The sequence below is a fragment of the Ipomoea nil genome, unplaced genomic scaffold (genome assembly GCF_001879475.1).
Source record: "Ipomoea nil cultivar Tokyo-kokei standard unplaced genomic scaffold, Asagao_1.1 scaffold1303, whole genome shotgun sequence".
NCBI classification, from domain to species: domain Eukaryota; kingdom Viridiplantae; phylum Streptophyta; class Magnoliopsida; order Solanales; family Convolvulaceae; genus Ipomoea; species Ipomoea nil.
The window spans coordinates 920,949-946,244 of NW_017617731.1; the positions used below are offsets into that span (position 1 = coordinate 920,949).

The window sequence follows — 25,296 nt, forward strand, 5'->3', positions numbered from 1 at the left end:
CAACACTGATTCGAAATGGTAGCAAAGTGACCTGGATTTGGGAAGGGTTTTTGGCATGAAGAAGCCGGCTATTTATACAGATTGAATATTCAAATAAACCAAGAGATGACCAGCATCCACTGTCTTGGAAATCGAACATCTCATTCAATGTTTATATGCAGATTTACATTCTGCATATTCTATGTAATATTTTTTTTTTCTTGTTAATTTACTGTATGCATCTCATAACATGTAGGCCGGAGGCCTTCCTTATGCGTTGATATTAATCATTTTGTTTACACTACCAAGAGTTCTACATTAAATGAACTCCTTGGGAACCAAGGATTGTATCATACTTTAATACGAATAGTTGCCTTTCAAAACGGCTAGGCATATTCCCAATGTGTAATCACATTACACGCGCAAAATAAAAATAACAAAGAATCGCTAAATATTAGTCTAACAAAACGGCGTAGTATCAAATGGGCGGGAAAACAGATTGCCAAAAACTTCTTGCTTTATTATAGAGTTAGATATAGTGTATATAAAATGAACTAAATAACATTTTCACATATTTGAGTGTATAGTATCAAATGAAACTGTAGTAATATCGAAATGAAACTGTAGTTGTGTTGAAATTAAACTGCAATTTATACAAAATGTAACTGAATAACATAGTTATTTTTTGCGAACAGCGCGAAACGGGTGTCGTTTCTTTTCATTAAACAAAACGACGTCGTTTCAATGCGCGGTCCACAGTATAATTTGCCCATTATAGCAATAGTAAAGTATAATTTTAATTCTACTATAATTTCATTTGATAAGATATATATATATATATATATATATATATATATATATATATATATATATATATTATTGCTTGAGCTCTATTTTTTTGTTTTATTTTCCACACACACTAGTTTAATTATTGTAATTTTAAAGTATTATTTTAATTGCACTTCAAGTCACTTGACAATATATGTATTGTATGGCTCTGGATTTTATTTTTATTTTCCATGCACATTAGTTTCATTATAGTAATACTTAAGTATCATGTTAATTAAAATACAATTTTATTTGACAATATTGTGCTCTGTTTTTTATTTTTAGTTTCATTTTCTAGACACACTAAGCTAGTATCATTATAGTAACACAAAAGTATCATTTTAGTTCTACTATAGTTTTTACGAGGAACATGGTCCACACAGCGATGTGTGGACCATGACCTACTATATAACAACTGATTTGGAGTAACTCCAATCAAGTTTGTCGAGTTGTTAACTTAGTAACTGTAAAATCTTAAGTTTAATTCTCAATGAGAATGGTTATTGATCTTTTATCAGTGAGACCATTACTTTGGGGACAAAAAACATATCAAAACTATGTCATTTGTTTATTATTTAGAATAGATCATATAGAGTTGTGATAGGTTACATAGAGCTGAGGTAAGGTTAAAATTCAAATTATGTAGATGTAGTTAATATATTATGGGTACATATTTCAATTAATAAATTATGTACCTTCAATTTATAATAATTATGTATATAATTCAATTAATATATTATGTACGGTAAGTTCATTGATATGTATATACTATGTTAACTGAATATACATAATTTACATTTCGTTTTGGACCATAGTCTACACTGTAAGGTAAACTCTGGTCCATGATATAATTTGCTATGAAAAATCAATTGGGTATTATCGGTGGTTCTTATACGGTGGACCATGGTCCGAAAACGGCGTCGTTTCTTTAAGTAAAGAAACAACCGTCGTTAAATTTTAACAAATCCCTTATTTTAATTTGGTGTGTTCAAAACAAAATGAAACTATAGTGTATCTAAAATGAAATTGAATAATTTGTCGCGCATATTGTATTTATGTTATCAAATGAAACTATAGTTGAATTGAAATGATACTTTAGTTTTTCGAAAATGAAACTACAGTATGTATAAAAAGAAACTGAATAACATGTCTCACATATTAAGTGTATATTGTCAAATGAAACTGTAGTTATATCAAAATGATACTTTAGTTGTGTTTAAATGAAATTGCAGTGTATATAAAAATGAAACTCAATAACAGTTTCACATATTTGAAGTATATTGTCCAATGAAACCTAAGTTGAATTAAATTATAATTTAGTGATGTTGTAATAAGACTACAATTTGTATAAAATGAAATTCAATAACAGGTCTCACTGTAATAAGACTATTGTAAGTATAATGTCAAATGAAATTGTAGTTGAAACAAAATGAATTTTTTTTTTTTAAAACGACAAAATGAAATTTTAGTTGTTCTGAAATTAAACTACAATGTATATAAAATGAAACTGAATATGTTATATAACAGAACTAATTACACGGAACGTGTATCGTTTCTTTTTATTAAAAGAAACGACACCATTTTGACCATGGTCCACAGTAAAATTTGCCGGGTATTATAGTTAATTAGTTATGCGCTGCAATATTTATGGAAAATTATACTGTGCACCAGGATGCGCAATGCATTCTGCACCCTAAGAGTTTATGTGTATTACGTTAAAAGTTTATGACCCTGTTTGGTAAAAAATTTGGCCTATAGGCCAATTTTGACTTATTTGACCAACTACCATCGGCCCAGCTTGATTCATTGACTTATCATGAGTCCAACCTGGTGATGGTCCCGGTCAAAACTTAAAAGATTAAAAATATAGTTTGGACGAATAGATTTTTAAATATTGTTTCAACATGTTAAAGGTGAAAATACGTAATTAGAAAATTTATGTTAGATTTTCAACACTACCCTTAAGGGTATGTTGACTATTTAACTAAATAGTCGGAAGGAAATTTATTTTGTAAAAGCAAAGTTATAGAGTGAAAATAAATATTTTCAAGATACATTAAAACTTTAGAAAATATGGAGTATAAGATATGACAAGGATAGAAGGGTAAAGTGTCTAAATGTAAAATGACACTAGATCAGAGATTTTAAAAATGCATGCATGTAAAAGTGCTTTAAAAAATCAGACAATATACTCTGAATAGAAAATTTCCAAGAAAAACGCAGTTTGATTTGACAGAATACTTCAACAGCATTGTGTTTCTAAAATATTCTCCTATATAATATTTGTGTGTATATACTTCAAAATTTTCCCATTTTTGTGGATGCCCCTGCAGCGAATGGATTGAGTGCACAAGAAGAATATACAAATAGCTGATGACGATGCTGATCCTTGTTGCAGTTGAGGCATTTCATCAAATGGACAGTGTTTCCACAACTCACCAACTATATATTTTTCCACACGCTATGGGGTTTTGGTGGTTCCTTAGCTTTTCCAGACACAACTTCAAAAATGGTAGGGAGTTCATTTATCATATCGAAAAGCTCACTCCTGTGACAGCAGATGAGATGAGATGAGATGAGAACAGTGAAATTAAAATTATAAGTCAAATTAAAAGGTGAAAAACATGCCTATCATCTTTGCCATGGACAAATTTTGAACTAAAAGAGGATGCAACAGCAAGTAGCCATATGTCACAGTGAATTGCAACAGCAAGTTTCCATTCCGTTTTGTCCATTGTATCTCGAACAAGGTTAATGCCCCTAATGGGTTCAGGAAGCACTGCATCCATTTTTTCTTCTGCTAATTTCACTTCCCATCCTTCACCTGGATGTCCAATAAGGCAAAGCCTCTTGTTCTCTGCAGCAATACGTACAAACACATTTTAATTGTTTAAAAGCATGCATTATATTAGGAGATGGAATTAATTAAGATCAATAAGGAAGAGAATCTTGATTAATTAGAAGAAATTCACAATATATATCGAAGAAGATCAGAGCGGAGCCTAATTACTAAAACAGATTGGAGGGTGGGTAATATAATCAAGAACGTGAATATTTATTGATCAAGAAAAGAAAACTTTATTACCTGCAGGGTCACACTGCCTATAAAATTCATCAAATTCTGGAAAAACGCATAAACAAAAACCCCATTCAATTCATTCGTTTATTAAGTGGTAGAAAGAAGTAATAATGGTTTGTTTTGATTTAAGTAATACGTACCCGTAGTGAGAGCTTTGAGTAAGGCAGTTCTTCGACCCTTGAATTGTAAGAAAACCTCTTTCACGCTTTTCGGATTGAAATTCTCCATTGCCTCCTACTGCTGCTGAGAGAGAGACGCACAGTTAAAGAAGCGAGCTGATCTGAGGAGTAAAAAATTAGAGATTGAAGAAAGACTAGAAGTGTTTTGGGAGGGAAATACACAATTTGACCTTATAACAAAGCATCTACAAGGAGACAGTATAGGGAGAGGGCCTTGGGGATGTGCGGGGTTGGTAGTAGTATGGAAAATCTATTATAACTATCTTTAGGGTCGTCTCAACCTTTCAATGGACTCAATTTCTAGATATAATAAAAATGAGTCCTAACGAATTTTGTATATACTACTTTATATCAAAAGTGTAATAAAAAAAATTACATATATATATCATAAATACTTTAAGTCATATATACATAACTGATTTTAAACGCGCATTATATTGCGCGAATGAGTTAATACACAATGTTTATATATAATTAAATAAATATTTAAAAATATATAGATTATATATGAAAAGTTCATACATAAGTAATTTAATGTTGAATTTGTTTATTTAAATATGTAACTCATATACAAATAATATAGGAGATTCATTATAATTGTCACTAATTTTTTTTTTAAATAGTAACCAAGTATTTTTGCAAGGGTTCTAATATACAATAATGAATGAATCAACGGTACCAATCTTTTAGGTGTTTTAATCAGTGTTTATTTAGTTCAACCATTATTGTTGAATGAATTATTATGAATAAAAAATTCTTAATTTTTTTTTAAATATAATGTAACCCAAAGATATTGGTTATTCAATAGTTTGGAGCAACAATTTGTTTCAATTTGCAATATTTTCACTTAGCGCTTTAGAGAATGATTTTCCAAAAACACCCCTGTATTGAAAAAAACATTTACTATAGAGCCATTTCGATTCCTTGAATAACAAAAGCAAGTTTAGCAGGCTCACTGCTTGCCCATCAACGGATGGGCAAGCTTAATTTTAAAATTGGAGCCTTGATTCCTTTTATAGGAGCCTCAAGGCTTTCATGTCACTTTTTCCACCGATGTGGGAAAAATACCAAAACTAAGAGGAGCCATATGTTCTTTTTATAAATTTTATTTCTTTTATTATTATTATTATTATTATTATTATTATTATTATTATTATTATTATTAAATATATGTATATCTTTAGGTCATTTTACATGTTAGTCTAAATAACTAATTTTTTCAAATATCTTTTTACCAACCGCTAATATAACAGATCCTATTGGGACATACCATACCTATTATCCATAATCTTGCCTAGTTATTACATAACATACATATTATCCATAGCCTTGTCTTGTTATTACATAACTTATCTTTTATCCACTACTTTGTCTTATTATTACGCAATTCTTACGTTTGTAATAACATAACACGTGATTAATACAATAATGTCCCCATGACTTATCCATTTTGTACCTTTATTACGTCATTTTATCATTGTCTTTACACATTATCCTTACTTGTCATATTTTATAATTTTATCCCGGGTTTAATAATTCGGACCCCCGGTCCGTCAGGGTATTATCGGTTGTTATACGGTGGACCATGATCCGAAAACGGCGCTGTTTCTTTAAGTAAAGAAACAGTAGCCGTTAAATTTTAACAAATCACTTATTTTTTTTTTTTTTTTTGTGTTCAAAACAAAATGAAACTACAATTTAACTTAAACGAAACTGAATACTTTGTCTCGCATATTGTGTTTATATTATCAAATGAAATTGTAGTTGAATTGAAAAGATACTTTAGTTTTTCGGAAATAAAACTACAGTATGTATAAAAAGAAACTGAATAACATGTCTCTCATATTAAGTGTATATTGTCAAATAATGAAACTGTAGTTATATCAAAATGATCCTTTAGTCATGTTGAAATGAAACTACAGTGTATATAAAATGAAACTGATCGAATAACAATTTCACATATTTGAAAGTATATTGTCTAATGAAACCGTAGTTGAATTAAATTACGGAGTATAATGTAGTGGTGTTGTAATAAGACTACAATGTGTATAAAATAAAATTTAATAACAAGTCTCACTGTAATAAGAGTACTGTAATGTATAATGTCAATGAAATTGTAGTTGAAACAAAATGAACTTTAGTTGTGCTGAAATGAAACTACAATGTATATAAAATGAAACTAAATATGTTATACAAATAGAACTAATTACACGGAACGAGTGCCGTTTCTTTTCATTAAAAAAAAAAAAAAAAGAGGAAAAGAAATGACACCATTTTGGACCATGGTCCATAGTAAAATTTGTAGGGTATTATAATTATGCATTGCAATATTTATGTGTTGGTAAACTTTGCTCGACTACCATTGACCCATCTTGATTCATTGACATTGATGAGTCCAACCTGGTGATGGTCCCGGTTAAAATTTAAAAGAGTAAAACTCTAGATGGAACGAATAGACTTTTAAATATTTTTTCAACAGATTAAAGGTGACAAAATTAAAAAATATAAGTTAGATTTTTAACACTCTCCTTAAGGGTATGTTGACTACTTAACTAAATAGTCTAAGAAAAATTATTTAACAAAAGCAAGGTTGTATAGTGGAAATAAATATTTTCAAGATACATTAAAACTTTAGTAAATACAGAATATAAGATATGGCAAGGATAGAAAGGTAAAGTGTGTAAATGTAAAATGACACCGAGAGATTTAAAAAATGCATGTGAAAATGCTTTCAAAAATCAGACAATACTCTCTGAATAGAAAATTTAATTTCAAAGACAAACGCAGTTTGATTTGACAGAAAACTTCCACAACATCTATCAAACAAAATGGTTTTTGTTCAACTTTTAGAAACTGTATACTTTTTTGGGCATACTATACTACAACAACTTCCACATATATATTTTTGTGTATATACTTCAAAATTTTCGCATTTTTGTGGATGGCCCTGCGGCACTTCTGGCGAATGGTTTGAGTCCACATGAAGAACATACAAATAGCTGACGATTCTGATCCGTGAAGTTGAGGCATTTCATCATATGGAAAGAGCTTTCGCATTCGCAACAGTGTACCCACAAGTCACCTATTATATACCCCTCATTGCATTTTCCACACACTATTGCCTCATCTTTCCAAATTCTTGCCGGTGGTGTTGGCCACTTTCTCTGAAATCCAAACCAAAACATACATACATTATATATACACAAATTAAAACAAAAACATTTCTATCACTAATACAAGTTTATATATATACCTTTGGCTGGCGGTCAACTTTGGGCAGTTTTGGCTTGTGTTGTGGTGGTTCCTTAGCTTTCCCTGATACAACTTGTACAATGGTAGGGAGTTTATTTATCATATCGAAAAGCCGACTCCTGTGACAGCAGATGAGATGAGATGAGATGAGAGTGAAATTAAAATTATGACACAAATGAAAAGGTGAAAAACATGCTTATCAGCTTTGTTATGGCCAAATCTTGAACTAAAAGAGAATGCAACAGCAAGTAGCCACGTGTCAGAGTGAAGAGCAACAGCAAGTAGCCATTCCCTTTTGTCCATTGTATCTCGAGCAAAGTTAATGCCCCCAATGGGTTGAGGAAGCACTGGATGCATAACTTCTTCTGCTAAATTCACTTCCCATCGTTCACCTGGATGTCCAATAAGGCAAAGCCTCCTTTTCTCTGCACCGAACACATTTTAATTGTTTCCATGCATGCATTATATTAGGGAATTGAATTGAATTAATTAAGATCGGTAAGGAAGATAATCTTGAATATATTATATATATCGAAGAAGATCAGATCAGAGCTGAGCCTAATTACTAAAACAGATTGGATGGGTAATATAATCAAGAACGTGAATATTTATTCATCAAGAAAAGAAAACTTTATTACCTGCAGGGTCACACCGCCTATAAACTTCATCAAAATCTGGAAAAACGCATAAATTAAAGAAAAACCCCATTCATTCGTTTATTAAGTGGTAGAAAGAAGTAATAATGGTTTGTTTTGGATTTAAGTAATACGTACCCGTAGTGAGAGCTTTGAGTAAGGCAGTCCTTCGACCCTTGAATTGTTTGAAAACCTCTTCCACGCTTTTTGGATTGAAATTCTCCATTGCCCCTTACTGCTGCTGAGAGAGAGACGCACAGTTAAAGATTAGAGATTGAAGAAAGACTAGAAGTGTTTTGGGAGGGAAATACACAATTTGACCTTATAACAGAGCATCAGAGGATCTAAGAGGAGATAGGGAGAGGGCATTGAGGAATGAGGATGTGTAGTATATATGGACAATCTATTATAATTATGTTTAGGGTATCTGTCTTTCAATGGTCTCAATTCGTGAGGCACAACAAATATAATAAAAATGAGTCATAACAAATTTTATATATAGTACTTTATATCATTAGTATAGTACTTTATATCAAAAGTGTATTAATAAAAAAATCGTATATATCATCATACTTTAAGTATTATATATATAATATTTTATATCATATTGTAGATATAAACAATACTATAAACCTTATATACAATATTCTATAACATAGCTGTAATATTTTATAACAAAAATATAATAGACAATTTACAGGAAATAATATTACTAAGTTTATATATAATAAGACCCAAATAATTATCATGATCCGACCCGTCTCAAATATTGAAACCCATGAGACTATGTCACATGAAAATTCCCCTTATCTTTTTGGCTCAAAATATTTTACACATTTTTTCTTGAAATTTTGTAAACATATTATCAAGTTTTTATATTATGGAACGATTATATTTTTATTTGGATAATCCTAACAAAGTTGATTAGGTTAATTGTTTGCTTGGTTTTGCCGCAGAAAGAGAATTTTAAGTACAATTGCTCACGAGACAAAAAAAAAAAAAAAATCCAAACTAACTCCAATGGACTAACAAAAAGAACAAACAATGTAATTTGTTTATTAATTTAGAAGAGATAGAGCTGTGTTGGAAAAATTGCACCTAGGCGCTGCTCGGTCGCCGCGAGGAAGGTTGGAATCGGCCTCCTCAACTGCCGGGCGGCTAGGCGGCCGTTTAGACCGCCTAGCCGGCTGAACCGGCCGTTTAATATATATATATATATATATATATATATATATATATATATATATATATATATATATATATATATATATTTATATTTATATTTATATTTAGTTGTAAAATGTTAAAAGTTTGGCAAAAGCATAACTTTTGACTCGCTTGTCCGTTTTGGACAATTTTTTTTTCATGGTTTCAACAATATTTTGAACTACTTTATAGCCACTTAAATAAATAGTTTGTAAGAAAAACTAATGAGAACCTTATGTTTTATTAGTAAATTTTGATAATTTTTAATTTTTAATTTTTTTTTACATTTAAAAAAAAAACTAAAAAATCGGCGCCCTAGGCACTAGGCGCCTAGGGGGTGCCTAACGTGTTTTGCAACCTTGGTTGTGATCAATTGTTATACCATGGACCAAGTTTCACATCGGGTCCATGTGTTTGTGTTTTGTGTTATGATATATTGTGTCTTGCATTATGAAATTCTGTACTTTATGAGTATGAATTTGGTACTTGAAACAAATTAGTAATTGTGTCTTATGCTATGAATTTTTGTGTCTTGTATTGTGAAATTTTGTACCTATGAATACATAATACGTGCCTAAGTCAGATTTTAAAATACGTAAATATATAACATATGATGTAACTTGTGTTATGATTTTTTTTGTCTTGTGTTATGAAATTCTATATTTTACGAGTATGAATTGTGTACCATGTCTTTTTAATACAGCTGAGTCCATAATGCTATGCTATGTGTCTTATGTTGTAATTTTTTGGTATTTTGTGTTATAAAAGTTTGTACTTTACGCGTATATGAAATTTGTACCTCATTGTTTTAACCCTGATATAAATCAGTTGGGTATTATAATAATGGAACGTTATGCTGTGAGCATGTGCCCAACTTGCAAGGTGGGCACGGTTCCATATCCATAATTTCTATATTGTAAATTCATAATTTTTATACTGTAGATCCATAATTTCTATACTGTAGATTCATAAAATTTATACTTTAAATTCATAATTTCTAAACCGTAGATTCATAATTTAAATACAGTAGATTCATAATTTCTATACTGCAGATTCATAATATTTGTACTGTAAATTCATAATTTCTATACTGTAAATTCATAATTTTTAAACTGTATAGTTATCAAATTATGAACATATACTCACTACAAAAAAACACAGAAATAGCGACGGAATTTTTCGTTGCTAGAAAGGGAAAAATTCGTCGCTAAACCGTATAACGACGGATTCGGTCTGTTGCTAAAAGCCCGCTAAAGTTTTGCGACCAAATTTCATTCCGTCGCTAAATTTAACCAACGGATTTTTCCGGCGCTAAACTATAAAAATTCCGTCACTTTTTTCTTCCCAGCGCCGATTTGGATGAGAAACTTTGCAAGGGAATAGCGACGAAAAATTCCGTTGCTAGATTTAGCAATGAAATTTTCCGTTGCTAATTTATTTCTATTGTTTGCAATGGATGTCATTTAACTACAGCTTAGAGACAGAAATATCCGTCACTAAATTTAGCGACAGATATTTCTGTTGCTATTTCGTTACCTTTTTTTTTTATTATTAGAAGGTAATAGCTACGAATTTGCTATAATTTGAATTTTGTTGTATAATGGTGATTTAATACCAGTATTTCAGGCTTTTGTCAGACTTTTTTCAAGTCACACGTTATGAGTCCTTAAGAAGTTGTAATGTAGAATGGGCACCAATATACCCAACGCCTCCAGTAACTAAGACATGAGTAATACCTGGTTTACTCGCATGGGCAGCTCAATTGGTCAAAGAGGTGAAAAGTTGGAAGAATGACCAGGGATCAAGTCTCACCAGCGGCAGTGTGGGAGCAACCTCTCAAAGTGAGGGGGACTCCTTGTGCGTAGTAAGCGGGGACTCCTTGTGCTCAGAGTGAGGGAGACTCCTTGTGCGTAGTAAGCGGGGACTCCTTGTGCTCAGTAAGCATGGGAGCAACCTCTTAAAGTGAGGGGGGCTCCTTGTGCGCAGTAAGCAAAGGTCTAGCCTCCGTGGTTCACGGGTTGGGGTTCAACCTTTTGGAAGAATGAGTAACACCTCGTTTGTGATGGGCAAACTAAGAAAAAACAGAAATTGAAAGGGCCAGTTTAAAATTATAAAAGAATGCATTTGAATTTTACATTGTATATTTTTGCAGAGGTTCAGTCCAACGAAGCAAACATGTTAGATCACTTGAGAAATCTACACTGAAGTAACATGTAAAGCGATCAATCAAAGAATTACAGGGCTTGAGGTGTTCAACTTAGGGGATTGCTTGAACATAAGGACACAGAGCTATAAGGACAACAGCCATAAGAATTTTCCCTAAAAAGTTGGTCCGTTTCTTGGGTTCAACATAATCCATACCTACAAATAACAATTAAAATATCTTAGACCTACATGAAGAAACAAAGTTTATAAACAATTAGAGTAACCACAATACTTTTAACCACCAAAACCTGTTAAACAAGATACTAACTTAATTTATACAATTTAATTTGAACTACCAAAACCATCCATTTACCACAATAGAAGACTTTATTTCTATAATTTGAGCAGAGACTACATATATACAAGAACAAATACCTATATAGCAAGTAGAAATCTCACCTCCTAAAGACAGAACTATTAGGCCTTGATTGTGCTCTAGTTCTGGGCAAGTTCATTAGAGAAGCTCTACAATGCTACAATTATTAAATAATAATATTGAAATATATGATAACCCCTCCTTCAAGGCTTTAATGCAAGCAGCTATCAATCTGCAAGAAAGATTACATAATTGAGGCTTGATAATGATTGATCATATATATTACAACAAAAAGATGCAATTTAATATGACTTTCCTTAAACATATAGGGTGTTTTTTAAATATGACTTTCCTTAAACATGCAATTTTGTAGAGTATAACTTTAGTGTCTATATAGCATCACTTGTTTGCATCAACATGGGTGGATATAATTGCTAAGGGGATAGAAAACAAACCCAAAGGCCCCAAAGAAAAGATAAAAAGATAAAAACAAAGGGAGCTTTGGGTTAAAAATACATGCAAAAACTTTCAAGTGTGCACTTTAGTTCTCAAACTGTAAGATTTTCGCCCTTCAGCTCATTGATTTCAGACCTATCTGTAGAAGATAGACCTTCTTTAGCAATAAAATTTCTCATACTTTTATCTTCCTGAATCTGCAATTTCCACATATTTATGGCTTTAAGCATTGTTTGCTAGAAACTGTTATTTGCCCAATTCAATCCAGGTCTTAGCTTATTTTCAGATCTAAATATCTAATACTATAGAGCACCTTGGATTTATAATTTCATTGCATCAAGTTGTTAGGAAATGTTAATTGACAGCAATACATCTCACATACATTCATTGCTGAAGTCCTAATTTATTTTCTCCCATCCAAACACCAATTAATCTTAAGAGCACCTTGGATTATGTCCGTCGCTAAATCCATCACTATATAGACATTTTTTTTTTTTAGTGAGTTCTCTGATTTGTGAAAACAGAGTTCAACAATTGGAATCTAAAGTATAAATTTTATGAATTTACAGTATAAAAATTATGGATCTACAGTATAGAAATAATGAATCTACAGTATAGAAATTATAGATATGAAACCGTGTCCACTTTATAAGGTGGGCACGTGCTCACAACATAATTTGCTTATAATAATGCCCTGCAATATTTATGTCAATCGTTATATCCTACACCACGGCACACATAGCACTGTGCGCCGCGCGCCTCCCAAAACGACGTCGTTTTGGGGTAGTGTTGAGAGGCGCGGTAGGAAGTTGCTGAAATTATGTGTATTTGTTCACAACGTTATGTGTATTTGTTCACAACGTTATGTGTATTGGTTCATACAGTTATGTGTATTTTTTATACAATTATGTACATTCTTTTTATATAATTATGTACATCCGAATCAGAAAATTTGTGTGTATTATGTTAAGAGTTGATGTGTATTATGTTAAAAGTTTATGTTTATTATGTATTATGTTAGATTATGTGTATTATCTTTTAAAAAGAGTATGTATATTTTGTTATATAATTATGTATATTCATGTATAACATTATGTGTATTCTAGTATAACATTATGTACATTCTTGAACAGCGGGTTTTTTTTTAAAGAAAAAACTACTGCCATTCACTGGGGCGGGAAATTTCAAAAAAAAAAAATAATTAAAACGACGTCGTTTTGCATCTGGGCGCATAGTGCAACCCGCGCCGTGGTGTAGGATATAAATTGCCTATTTATGTCTTGTTAACCAACCTCAACTACAATCGGCCCATCTTGATTTTTTATGTGTTGGGCTAACTTGGCTCAAAGTACCATCGGCATATCTTGATTCATTGACTTTGATGAGTCCAACCCGATGATGGTCCCGGTTAAAACTTAAAAGAGTAATTCTAGACTAGATGAATATATTTTTAAATATTTTTTCAAAAGATTAAAGGTGACAAATACTTAATTAGAAAATTTAAATTAGATTTTCAACACTCCTTTAACGGTATGTTGACTATTTAACTAAATAGTCTAAAGAAATTTATTTTACAAAAGCAAAGTTGTACCGTTGAAATAAATATTTTCAAGATACGTTAAAGCTTTAGTAAATACGGAATATAAGATATGGCAAGGATAGAAAGGTAAAGTGTATAAATGTAAAATGACACGAGAGATTTTATAGTGTTTCAGAAATGATGTAATCTTTTTACTCCACTTTTCTCCTATCAATTGGTATCTACTCAATACCATAAGATCTCAACACCCTTAAGTAGCCTAGAAACTGATCCGACTACCTAGCTATAGTCTGGGCTGGTCAGTTCGCAGATCGTTTGACAAAAGATAAAAACACGTGAGTAAACTCACTCAGTAGGTTTTTAATAACTCTAAGGATTAAACTGTAAACTGGCTTGAATACCAAATGTAAGTACATAATCCACATTAAACACTTAATATGTGGCAATAAACGTAAACCCAGCCACTAACCTCCAGCCATATATAGCTTCAATTCTTAGTTGCTTGAGTCCTTTGTCTGTTGAGGATGAGTTCCTCGGACTACTGTGAAATCACCGTGAACAAGGAAGAGTTTCTCTCACTTCTCTCAGTATGTACTCTTGATGGTGTATGAGTCGTAAACTGAGCAATGAGATGACTTAAGAGTCTATATACCCACATCTAATCAATGTAGGTAACCAAATACTAATACTTAGTCAGCCTAAATAATTTGCACCACATAAATTATTATTATTATTATTATTATTATTATTATTATTATTATTATTATTATTATTATTATTATTATTATTATAATATAAAGGAAAACGTTACATTATCTCACTTGGAGCAAACGTGAAACCCCAAGAACAAGATTACACCAACTATAATAATATGTCATCATTAGCGCGAGTAGTATCCATTATGATCAAATGCAAGTTGTCTTCGAGTACTTAATTAGGTAATAAAACTTAATGAAGCAAAACATATATTAGATTTGGTACTACATATTTATGTGCCGGTACATTCTTTCGAATTCTAATGGACCTTCAATACCTGACTTAGCAATTATAAAAATCATTTAAACAAGTGGCATGCACCTATTGTTTTAAATTATAGAGGATTGAGTAACGCGTGTCGTATTGCATAGAGACTACGATACGATAGTACTAGTATTAGCTACTATAGTTGCAAATATATATATATATATATATATATATATATATATATATATATATATATATGTGTGTGTGTGTGTGTGTGTGTGTGTGTGTGTGTGTGTGTGTGTGTGTGTGTGTGTGTGTGTGTGTGTGTGTGTGTGTGTGTAATGACAAAACAATTAGAAAAAAAGACTAATCAATAACAAAGAGAAGTAAGAAAAATACAAAACATATATAATTAAGAAAATCAGCTAGTGAATGAAATGGTACTTGAACCTATCCCATAGGACTTCATTGATCACAATAAATAAATTGTTGGTCCGAGTTTGATAAGGTAAAAGTCTAGGGAGGAGTTAAGGTTGGGGTGAAAAGACTTTTATAATTTCTTTTAAAGTGAGTGAATTTTGAAAGGTTTTAAATAAATTGTTTAACTAATGAAGTTAATTGTTCAAGACCACCTTAAAGATAATATTCATTTCTTAAATTAATTAGTCAAGTCTAAAATAGAGTTAAAAGAGTAAAAGTATAGTCTGGACGAAAAGATTTTTAAATATATTTTCAACAGATTAAAGGTGACAAATACTTAATTAGAAAATTTAAGTTAGATTTTCAACACTCCCCTTAAGCCTTAAGGGAAAATTAAAAATGCTATTCTCTATGTTCGCACATGTCTTGGTTCGTGGGGATCCATGATCAGGCATGTTTATCGTGAGGCTAATCGCGTAGCTGACTCCCTTGCATCGGTTGGTGTTAATGCTGGATCATCTCAGCTTTTTTGTACTCTCAATTCTTTACCGGAACAAGCCAAATTGGCTCTTTTGTTTGATCTTAAAGGCTTCGCCTCTCTTCGGAACATTCGTCATTAATAAAAGTTCTTGACTTTTGATTAAAAAAAATGAAATTGTAGTTATATCAAAATAATATTTTAGTTGTGTTGAAATGAAACTGCAGTGTATATAAAATGAAACTGAATAACAGTTTCACATATTTGAAAGTATATTGTCTAATGAAACCATAGTTGAATTAAATTATAATTTAGTGGTGTTGTAATAAGACTACAATGTGTATAAAATAAAATTTAATAACAGATCTCACTATAATAAGACTACTATATGTATAATGTCAAATGAAAATGTAGTTGAAACAAAATGAAAATTTAGTTGTGCTGAAATGAAACTACAATGTATATAAAGTGAAATTGAATATGTTATACAAACAGAACTAATTACACGTAATGGGTGCCATTTCTTTTCATTAAAAGAAACGACACCGTTTTGGACCATAGTCCATAATAAAATTTGCTCGCGGGTATTATAGTTATGCGCCAATCGTTATACCCTACACCACGGCGCGCGTAGCACTGTGTGCCGCGCGTCTCCCAAAACGATGTCGTTTTGGGGTCGTTTGGGAGGCGCGGTAGGAAGTTGCTGTGATTATGTATATTTGTTCACACAATTATGCATATTTGTTCATACAATTATGTATATTTGTTCATACAGTTATGTACATTTTTTATACAATTATGTACATTCTTTTTATACAATTATGTACATCCGAATCAGAAAATTTGTGTGTATTATGTTAAGAGTTGATGTGTATTATGTTAAAAGTTTATGTTTATTATGTATTATGTTAGATTATGTGTATTATCTTTTAAAAAGAGCATGTATATTTTGTTATATAATTATGTACATTCATGTATACAATTATGTGTATTCTAGTATAACATTATGTATATTTTTGAACAGGGTTTTTTTTTTTTTTTAAAGAAAAAATAACTGCCATTCACTGGGCGGGAAATTAAAAAAAAAAAAAAAAATTAAAACGACATCGTTTTGTATCTAGGCGCACAGTGTTGCACGCGCGCCGTGGTGTAGAATATAAATTGCCGTTATGCGCTACAATATTTATGTGTTGGGCTAATTTTGCTCAACTACCATCAGCCCATCTTGATTCATTGACTTATCATGAGTCCAACCTGGTGATGGTCCCTGTTTAAATTTAAAAGAATAAAAATCTAGTATGGACGAATAGATTTTTAAATATTTTTTAACATATTAAAGGTGACAAATAATTAATTAGAAAATTTAAGTTAGATTTTCAACACTCCCCTTAAACCTTAAGGGGGCGTTTGGTTCAGGTTATATAACATAACCAAGGGAATGTGACATTCCAAAGCTCACATACCTATGTTTGGTTCACATTATCTCAGGGAATCTAACATTCCCCAGGAATGTCACATTCCCTCCACATAGGATTTTGAAGGGAATGTGATTCCCTTCAATTTCTAAGGTTATGTAAGATAACCTTGGTTATGTTAGTTTATTACACACACACATGTATATATAATTATTTTTGTAATTATATATTTGTTTATTTTTATTATGTTAGGTTAGCATATAAAATAATTTTGTTTTTCAAGTTCAATATTTTAGTTCATATTTTAAAATCATGTAATTATATATGATACCGTTATCTTATTTATTTATTTTAATTTTTAAATTTATTAAAATATATGAAAATATGTTAAGGATATTATAGTGTGTGAATAAAAGATAACCCTAAACCAAACATGATTATATTACATACCCCAATTTTAACCAAACACAGGAATCTAACATTCCCAGTAATTTAACATTCCTAGCAATCTAACATTCCTTAAGGTAATCTGACATTCCGTGAACCAAACGACCCCTAAGGGTATGTTGACTAATTAATTAAATAGTCTTAAGGAAATTTATTGTACAAAAGCAAAATTGTACAGTTGAAATAAATATGTTCAAGATACGTAAAAACTTTAGTAACTACGGAGTATAAGATATGGCAAAAGGTAAAGTGGGTAACTGTAAAATGTGACAGAGAGATTTTAAAAGTGAATGTGAAAGTGCTTTCAAAAATCAAACAATATTCTCTGAATAGAAAACTTCCAAAAAAAACACAGTTTGATTTGACAGAAAACTTCAACAGCATGTTTCTAAAATATTCTTATCCTTGGTGAACTTGAGGCATTTCATCAAATGGAAAGAACAAACAAATTGACAATGAATGGCGAACATCATAATAGAGAGGGCTAGTCCGAGTCAGTGGAAGCATCATTGTGAGAATCCGAGGTGCGGTTGTTGGCAAGAATTCGAGCCATCCCTTCCAATCGTGCTATTTCATTCAAGTGGGTACCCAAGAGATTCTCCAGACCAGTAATGGTAGCCTGAAGAGAAGCTGCAATCTGCCTATGAGAAGCCAGTAGTGTTGAAGGATCCTCAAACTGAACGGGAAAGACCCGGGCCTGAGAGGAAGCCATCGCGGGGGCTGCTGGACCACTCGGCCGAAGCAATGATTTTCCACGCACTATTGCCTCGTCTTTCCAATTTCTTGGCTGTGGTGTTGACCATTTTCTCTGAAATCCAAACCAAACATACATACATACATATATACTCAAATTAAGACAAAAAGCTAAGATTTCATCACTTATACTTGTTCAAATCCTATACCTTTGGCTGCTGGGTGTCATCATTGAGCAGCTTTGGGTTGTGTTTTGGTGGTTCCACAGCTTTCCCAGACACAACTTCTAAAATGGTAGGAAGTTCATTTATCATATTGAAAAGACGAGTCCTGTAACAGCAGATTGATAGAGCAATGAAAATTTATCAAATTACTTCATTCAATTCTTTCCCTTTTCAATATATCAAAAACATACTTATCAGCTTTGTCATGGCCAAGACTTGAACTAAAAGAGAATGCAACAGCAAGTAGCCATATGTCACTGTGAATTGCAAGCATAGTGAGCCACTCCCTTTTCTCCATTCTTTCTCGAGCAAAGTTAATGCCGCTATGGGGTTGAGGAAGCTCTCCATGCATTCCTCTTCCTGCAAAATTCACTTCCCATTCTTCACCTGGATGTCCCATAAGGAAAAGCTTCCCATTCCGACCTGCAATTACAACCCCAAACTTAACACATTTCAATTCTTTCCATCCATCCATGCATTATATATATATATATATATAAAAGGAATTATCATATATACGCAAATCTGAAGAGCCTGGCTAATTACTGAAAAATATAATCAAGAACGTGAATGTTTGTTCATCAAGAAAAGAAAAGATTATTTCAAAGAACATATATATATAGCATGTATATATATATCTTGCACAAGAAGAGAAAAAAGAAAGCTTTACCTGGGATGTCACACCGCCTATAAACTTCATCAAAATCTGGAAAAACGCATAAAGATCGAAAAACCTTTATTAAGTAAAAATGGTTTCTTTTGATTAAAGTAATTAAAGATGCAATATGGAGCAGTAATTAAGCACCTGTAGTGAGAGCTGTGAGTAAGGCAGTCCTTCGACCCTTGAATTCTTTGAAAACCTCTTCCACGCTTCTTGGATTGAAATGCTCCATTGCCCCCTTCCGCTGCTTTCTTGTTCTGATCTATTTGGGTGTTTATATACAGAAACGTATAAAATACGAGAGAGAGACACACAGAGTTTAAAAAAAGACAAGTGTTTTGGGAGGGAAATAGAAAATTTGACCTTATAACAGATAGAGGATCAGAGCACTGCATGGAGAGGGACTTTAATTTGAGGGGTTGATACTAGTACGTAGGGAAATCTATTATAATTATCTTTATTGCTCAAAATTTTTAAACGTTATTTCTTGAAATTTTGTAAATATATTATCATGTTTTATAATTATGCAACGTGTATATTTTTATTTGGAGCAACCCCAATCAAGTTTGTTGGGTTGTTAATTAGCTTGATAACCACAAAATTTTAAGTTTAATTTTCATCCAGAGCAATCTATTGATCTTCTATCTCTGAGACCACTACTTTGGGGACAAAAAACATATCAAAACTATGTCATTCGTTTCGTGATTTAATGCATTAATATATATTTTCTCTTGAAAAAAAAAAAAAAAAAAACTATGTCATTCGTTTATTTATTTAGAAGAGATATACAGAGTTGTGCTAGGTTACATAGACGTGATCAGGTAAGGTTAAAAATCAATTGTTATACTACAGACCACGAAATTTAAATTATGTATATGTAGTGTGAACATATTATGGAATACATACCTTCAATTAATAAATTATGTATTTTTCAGTTCATAAATTATGTATATAATACTATTTAACACATTATATACTTCAGTTAGTTTATTGACATGTACATACTATATTAATTGAATGTACATAATTTAAATTTCATTTTAGATCACGATACACATTATGAAACTTCCATTCTCGTCCCTAGTCACACTGCCAAAACTCATCTAAGAACTACATTGATCGGAGTCCACACTATGTCACCATAGAGGTTAATGGTGTAAGGAGCCGAAAATTATGGATTGTAGAGTTACAGCTGCAAAGTAGATGTTTTTAGAAAGATAAATTTATAACTAAAGAGGGAATGGATGATAGAAAGGATTTTGGATTTCAATACATATATGCACACCCTCCTACACTATGTGGTGGGTGTCTCGTTATAGATTCATCATTTTTATACTGTAGATTCATAATTTCTATATTGTAGATTCATAAAATTTATACTGTAGATTCATAATTTCTAAATCGTAGATTTATAATTTAAATACAGTAGATTCATAATTTCTATAATGCAGATTCATAATTTATGTACTGTAGATTCATAATTTCTAAATTGTATAGTTATCAAATTATGAACATATAGTTATGTGATTTGTGAATACAAAGTTCAACAATTGGATATATGAACATCAAAAATTATGAACATATAACTCTATAATTAAAATAAAATTTTTGAGACCTAATTTTCTAACTTGTTTGGTATCATCAAAATCAAAACCTATATATACTCATTTCTTCTGGTTGATTTAAATAAACTTTGTAAATTTTAACTTTTCATTGATTTTTAGCGCATAATTTGAGTTTAACACTTAGATAATTCCTAGAGTAAACATAAGTAAACTTTAAGTAAAATAGAATGAACTTTCCACTAGATAATCAGACTATTACAAGTACAAGTTCATCACAAAGATAAAATATAGGAGTAATAAAATAAAAAATATCAGGCAATTACATAAAATTGCCTTTTTTTTTTTTTTTTTTTTTTTCAGATTCTTTCCTAGCTTCTTTGATTCTATCAAGTTCTTCATTTATATAGTACTTCATCTTGTAGACTTGTACTGATGATGATCACACTTTCACCTCTTAACCTTTGAAAAGCTTATGAAATATTGAAGCTAATATAATTCTCGAAAGTTTCCTTCAATTCATGCATGTTTTGTCCATCCAAAACACTTCCACCAGTTGGTGATACATTCACATGTTTTCCTCCTATCTGCCAGTGCAATATAATATTATGTTCTTTGATGGCATTATATTGCTCCTTAGAAATTTTCTTGATTTATGAGGTCAAGGAGTCGGCAAATTATACTATGGACCAAGGCCTACCTTGCGTTGTACGTAGACCATGGTCCAAAAATAACATTCAGATTTTGTATCTATAGTTGACACATTCTGTACATACAGTTGATAGTTTCTATACCTACCCGTAGCTATTATATTCTATGTCAGCAATTATAAAGTCAGATTTTGTATCTATAGTTGATACATTATGTACCTACAGTTGATAGTTTTTATACTTGTAGCTATCATATTATGTGTCAGCAATATAATTATAAGCTATTTGTTTACATGTACTAGAACTGTTAAATGTAGGTACATTAACGGAAGGTACATAATTTTTGTACAACGTGGAATAAGAATTGCAAGGAGTCATGTTGGACTGGTTGAGAACTTTGCGCCTGAACTTGGAAATGTGGCTTCATTTGTAATCTCAACATCATTAACATAAAAATCAGTGGCATCGAGATTATGTACTGTGGTTTAATAATATATAAGGGTTTAATTATTTTTAAATTTGATTTTTTGTATTTAATAGTATGTTAATGTAATATCTGAATATATAAATAACTCTAGCCAAGACTCGGTAACTAAACCAGACAAATAAAATGAGACAGAGAGAATAGTATTCTATGCCGTTGTACTTAAACATGCTAGTAAATTTATCTTGCTCTAGGCTTGTGCCTCGTGGATTCTGGGTCATTACATGATCACTGTCATGATACACATACTCCAGTTCCATAGTAAAGTATAATTTTCAAAGTCGAACTTGAGCATCCAATTAAACTGGAAACTTGAAAGGTATGTTTGGTGGTGTTGGCCACTTTCTCTGAAATCCAAACCAAACATACATTAATATATACTCAAATTAAAACAAAAACATTTCATCACTAATAAAAATTTAAATCCTAAACCTAAGGACCCCTCATCCCGTATTCTGGAAAGTATAAGAAGAGATCAATCTCGAAATGTGTCTTAGACTTTGCTTCTTTCTCAAGCTAAGATCCTTTTCCATTGAAATTCAAACCCAATTGTTGGGCACTACACCCACACTCAATCTAAGAGCATCACCATAAGTGATTTTTTCTTTATTTTTCAGACATTTTTGCCACATGAAAAAAATTAAAGAGAGGAGAGAAAGGGAGTGGGTTCTTCAGACCCAAGTTTTTTCAGATTTGTGAGCCTCACCAAAAGAGAGAGGGGTGGCTGCCAACTCGCGTGAGGCGCCCAGCCTGGCGCGTGATAGGCACGTAAATACAATTTTTTTCAAGCTTGTTTTATTCCATTTTTTTTTTTCATATTTTCCTCTTTCCTCTCCCCTATTTGGCACTTCAAAAACCAATCCAAAAAACCTCACTATTAAGAATGTCATAATATATACCTTTGGCTTATTGCTGTCATCATTGCGCAGTTTTGGGTTGTGTTTTGGTGGTTCCACAGCTTTCCCAGACACAACTTCTAAAATGGTAGGGAGTTCATTTATCATATCGAAAAGCCGACTCCTGTAATAGTGAAAATTTATCAAATTAGTTCATTCAATCCTTCCCCTTTTCAATATATATATCAAAAAAAAAAAAAAACATACCTATCAGCCTTGTCATGGCGAAATCTTGAACTAAAATTGAATGCAACACGAAGTAGCCATGTGTCACTGTGAAGTGCAAGCATAGTAAGCCACTCCCTTTTGTCCATTCTATCTCGACCAAAGTTAATGCCCCTAAGGGGTTGAGGAAGCACTACATGCATTTCTTCTTCTGCAATATTCACTTCCCATCGTTCACCCGGATGTCCAATAAGGCAAAGCTTCCAATTCTGAGCTGCAATTACAAACCCAAACTTAATACATTTTAATTGTTTACACACACACACACACACACACACACACACACACACACACATATATATATATATATATATATATATATATATATATATATATATATATATATATAAACACTGGATCAAATGTGTACGGTACTTTCCATGCCATTGGTGTGGATTTTAGTATCCATAAATGCACCACACATTGTTTAAAAATGCACTATAAATGTGTACGTTACTTTCCATGTCATTGGTGTGGATTTTACCATCCATAAATGTACCACACAGTGTTTAAAAATGCACCTTACACCAAAAAGTGCACCACATCTCACCGCATCTAATGGTACAGTTCCGAATATATATATGGGGAAAATTGATCTTTGGTCCATGTGTTATGCTAAGTTCGGACTCAGTCCCTGAGTTATGACCGTATTTATTTTATTTTTAGTCCCTCAGTTATGAACGAAGTTGCACTGGTCCCCGATCCCCGATCTTCTAACGGAAAAATTTAAAAATATAAAAATTTGAGGGGTAAAGTAGGAAATTCACATTTTATTCTCCTTATATCAAAATCACTTTCAAACATTATTTTTCACTTATTAGCCTCTTATTTCAAGATTGTTCAATTCTAAAGGCATTTCAATTCAATAACTTTAGTATAACTTGTTAGGAATCTAGCTCTAGTATACAAACTTAAGACTTAGCACAAACGAAGAAACACTTCATCATTGTCTTAGCAACAAAGGTAATCAAACCAGAACTTTTGAGATACAAAATGATGTCAAATTTCTCAAGTTGCTTTCATGAGAAAATTCACCAACAGAATAACTTGAGATTTTTAGTATGTAATTTTTTTTTTCATATTAGTAGTTTAGTCAATAATAATTGTTTTTAAAAGTTACAAAAGTTTTTAGAATTTTTATTACTAAGCCTTAAGTTCCCCATTCATTACTCTGGTTAAGACAGATGATGTGATATATATATATATATATATATATATATATATATATATATATATATATATATATATATATATATATATATGCAAATCTGATTGAAGAGCCTAATTACTAAAACAATATAATCAAGAGCGTGAATGTTTGTTCATCAAGACTTAATTTGGACTGTGTTGCAAAGAAAAGATTATTTCAAAGAACATAGCATATATGTATCTATATCTTGCACAAGAAGAGAGAAAAGAAAGCTTTACCTGGGTCACACTGCCTATAAACTTCATCAAAATCTGGAAAAACGCATAAAGAAAAACCCCAGCTCATTCCTTTATTAAGTGGTAGAAATAAATGAAGTAATAATGGTTTCTTTAGATTTAAGTAATACGTACCCTTAGTGAGAGCGCTGAGTAAGGCAGTCCTTCGACCCTTGAATTGCAAGAAAACTTCTTCCACGCTTTTTGGGTTGAAGTTTAGAAGTGGGTCCATTGCCCCCTACTGTTGAGAGAGACGCACAGTTAAAGAAGCGAGGAGTAAAAGATTAGAGATTGAAGAAAAACTAAAAGTGCTTTGGGAGGGAAATACACAAAGGAGATACAGAAGATGTGTGGGGTTGGTACATGGAGTTCTATTAGAATTAGGAGTCATATCTATTTATAGAGATAAAAAACATATATAATTTCAAAATATTTTTGAAAAATAATAATAGAAGATTACCATAACTAAGGTAATTGAGTCCGCATTCAAAAAAAAAAAGGTAATTGAGTCCAAATCAGTTTGAACTTCATGTTATTGTATTCTACTAGTATTTTGCTCATCCAATGCACTGACTAAAGATTTGAAATATTAAAATTATGTTATGTTATTAAATACTTACTATTATTCAATTTCATGACGTTTATTTATTTATAAAATTTTGTTATTTAATAATTATGTTGAATTGCTATGACAAAATTATGAATAAATATATTTACATTTAAAATAAAAATTGATAATTAAGCTGGGTGATTACTAAAAATAATAAATTATATTAAAAGTTTAATACATAGTATTTAAAATTACAATTTTTTAAAAACTTAATAAACTACATTAGTAGTTGAATTATAATTTTCAAAGTCACCACCGATCAAAAATTTTAGACCTTTGAAGTTTCTAACTAAGGAACATACACTTGAACTTTAAAAAAAAAATATTTGTTTCCATTCACCTTTATTTGTACATTCACTCCATACTTCAACAACCATAATTTTTTATAGAGTTAATACCCAAAATCGTCCTCGACTATAGTGGTTTTTCTCAATTTCGTCCTAAACGACTTTGGTGATCTAATATCAT

General features: G+C 31.4%; 4 protein-coding genes across 4 annotated transcripts; all 4 read right to left on the reverse strand.

Annotated features, from left to right (window-relative positions):
- Positions 1-6,983: 6,983 nt before the first annotated feature.
- LOC109185003 (PHD finger protein ALFIN-LIKE 4-like) lies at positions 6,984-8,178 on the reverse strand. The gene is made up of 5 exons (XM_019335000.1): positions 8,091-8,178; positions 7,956-7,991; positions 7,514-7,742; positions 7,319-7,436; positions 6,984-7,229 (listed from the first exon to the last, which is right to left on the reverse strand). Exons 1-5 carry the CDS (start codon positions 8,176-8,178, stop codon positions 6,984-6,986), a joined length of 717 nt encoding a protein of 238 aa, XP_019190545.1.
- A 9,617-nt stretch (positions 8,179-17,795) lies between these two features.
- On the reverse strand, positions 17,796-18,415 carry LOC109185008. The gene is made up of 2 exons (XM_019335005.1): positions 18,301-18,415; positions 17,796-18,206 (listed from the first exon to the last, which is right to left on the reverse strand). The coding sequence occupies exons 1-2, from the start codon at positions 18,403-18,405 to the stop codon at positions 17,883-17,885; spliced, it is 429 nt and encodes a 142-aa protein (XP_019190550.1). The 5' UTR covers positions 18,406-18,415; the 3' UTR covers positions 17,796-17,882.
- A 50-nt stretch (positions 18,416-18,465) lies between these two features.
- On the reverse strand, positions 18,466-19,209 carry LOC109185009 (PHD finger protein ALFIN-LIKE 4-like). Its single transcript, XM_019335006.1, has 3 exons — positions 19,121-19,209; positions 18,986-19,021; positions 18,466-18,738 (listed from the first exon to the last, which is right to left on the reverse strand). Exons 1-3 carry the CDS (start codon positions 19,206-19,208, stop codon positions 18,467-18,469), a joined length of 396 nt encoding a protein of 131 aa, XP_019190551.1. The 5' UTR covers position 19,209; the 3' UTR covers position 18,466.
- Positions 19,210-21,011: 1,802 nt separating this feature from the next.
- On the reverse strand, positions 21,012-24,450 carry LOC109185004 (PHD finger protein ALFIN-LIKE 4-like). Its single transcript, XM_019335001.1, has 4 exons — positions 24,354-24,450; positions 22,776-23,007; positions 22,572-22,692; positions 21,012-21,125 (listed from the first exon to the last, which is right to left on the reverse strand). The coding sequence occupies exons 1-4, from the start codon at positions 24,448-24,450 to the stop codon at positions 21,012-21,014; spliced, it is 564 nt and encodes a 187-aa protein (XP_019190546.1).
- Positions 24,451-25,296: the final 846 nt, after the last annotated feature.

Bases quoted from the DNA above. Each gene is read 5' to 3' on its own strand.
- LOC109185003 (XM_019335000.1), bottom strand. From the start codon at position 8,178: ATGGAGAATTTCAATCCAAAAAGCGTGGAAGAGGTTTTCAAACAATTC. The intron at 7,437-7,513 runs GCATGTTTTTCA...CTGCTGTCACAG, and splicing joins GGCCATAACAAAGCTGATAA to GAGTCGGCTTTTCGATATGA. The intron at 7,230-7,318 runs GTATATATATAA...TTTGGATTTCAG, and splicing joins AAGTTGACCGCCAGCCAAAG to AGAAAGTGGCCAACACCACC.
- LOC109185008 (XM_019335005.1), bottom strand. From the start codon at position 18,405: ATGATAAATGAACTTCCTACCATTTTAGAAGTTGTGTCTGGGAAAGCT. The intron at 18,207-18,300 runs GTATAGGATTTG...TTTGGATTTCAG, and splicing joins ATGACACCCAGCAGCCAAAG to AGAAAATGGTCAACACCACA.
- LOC109185009 (XM_019335006.1), bottom strand. From the start codon at position 19,208: ATGGAGCATTTCAATCCAAGAAGCGTGGAAGAGGTTTTCAAAGAATTC. The intron at 19,022-19,120 runs GTGCTTAATTAC...GCGTTTTTCCAG, and splicing joins ACTCACAGCTCTCACTACAG to ATTTTGATGAAGTTTATAGG. The intron at 18,739-18,985 runs GTAAAGCTTTCT...TTGTAATTGCAG, and splicing joins TAGGCGGTGTGACATCCCAG to GTCGGAATGGGAAGCTTTTC.
- LOC109185004 (XM_019335001.1), bottom strand. From the start codon at position 24,450: ATGGACCCACTTCTAAACTTCAACCCAAAAAGCGTGGAAGAAGTTTTC. The intron at 23,008-24,353 runs GTACGTATTACT...TTGTAATTGCAG, and splicing joins ACTCAGCGCTCTCACTAAGG to CTCAGAATTGGAAGCTTTGC. The intron at 22,693-22,775 runs GTATGTTTTTTT...TCACTATTACAG, and splicing joins CGCCATGACAAGGCTGATAG to GAGTCGGCTTTTCGATATGA.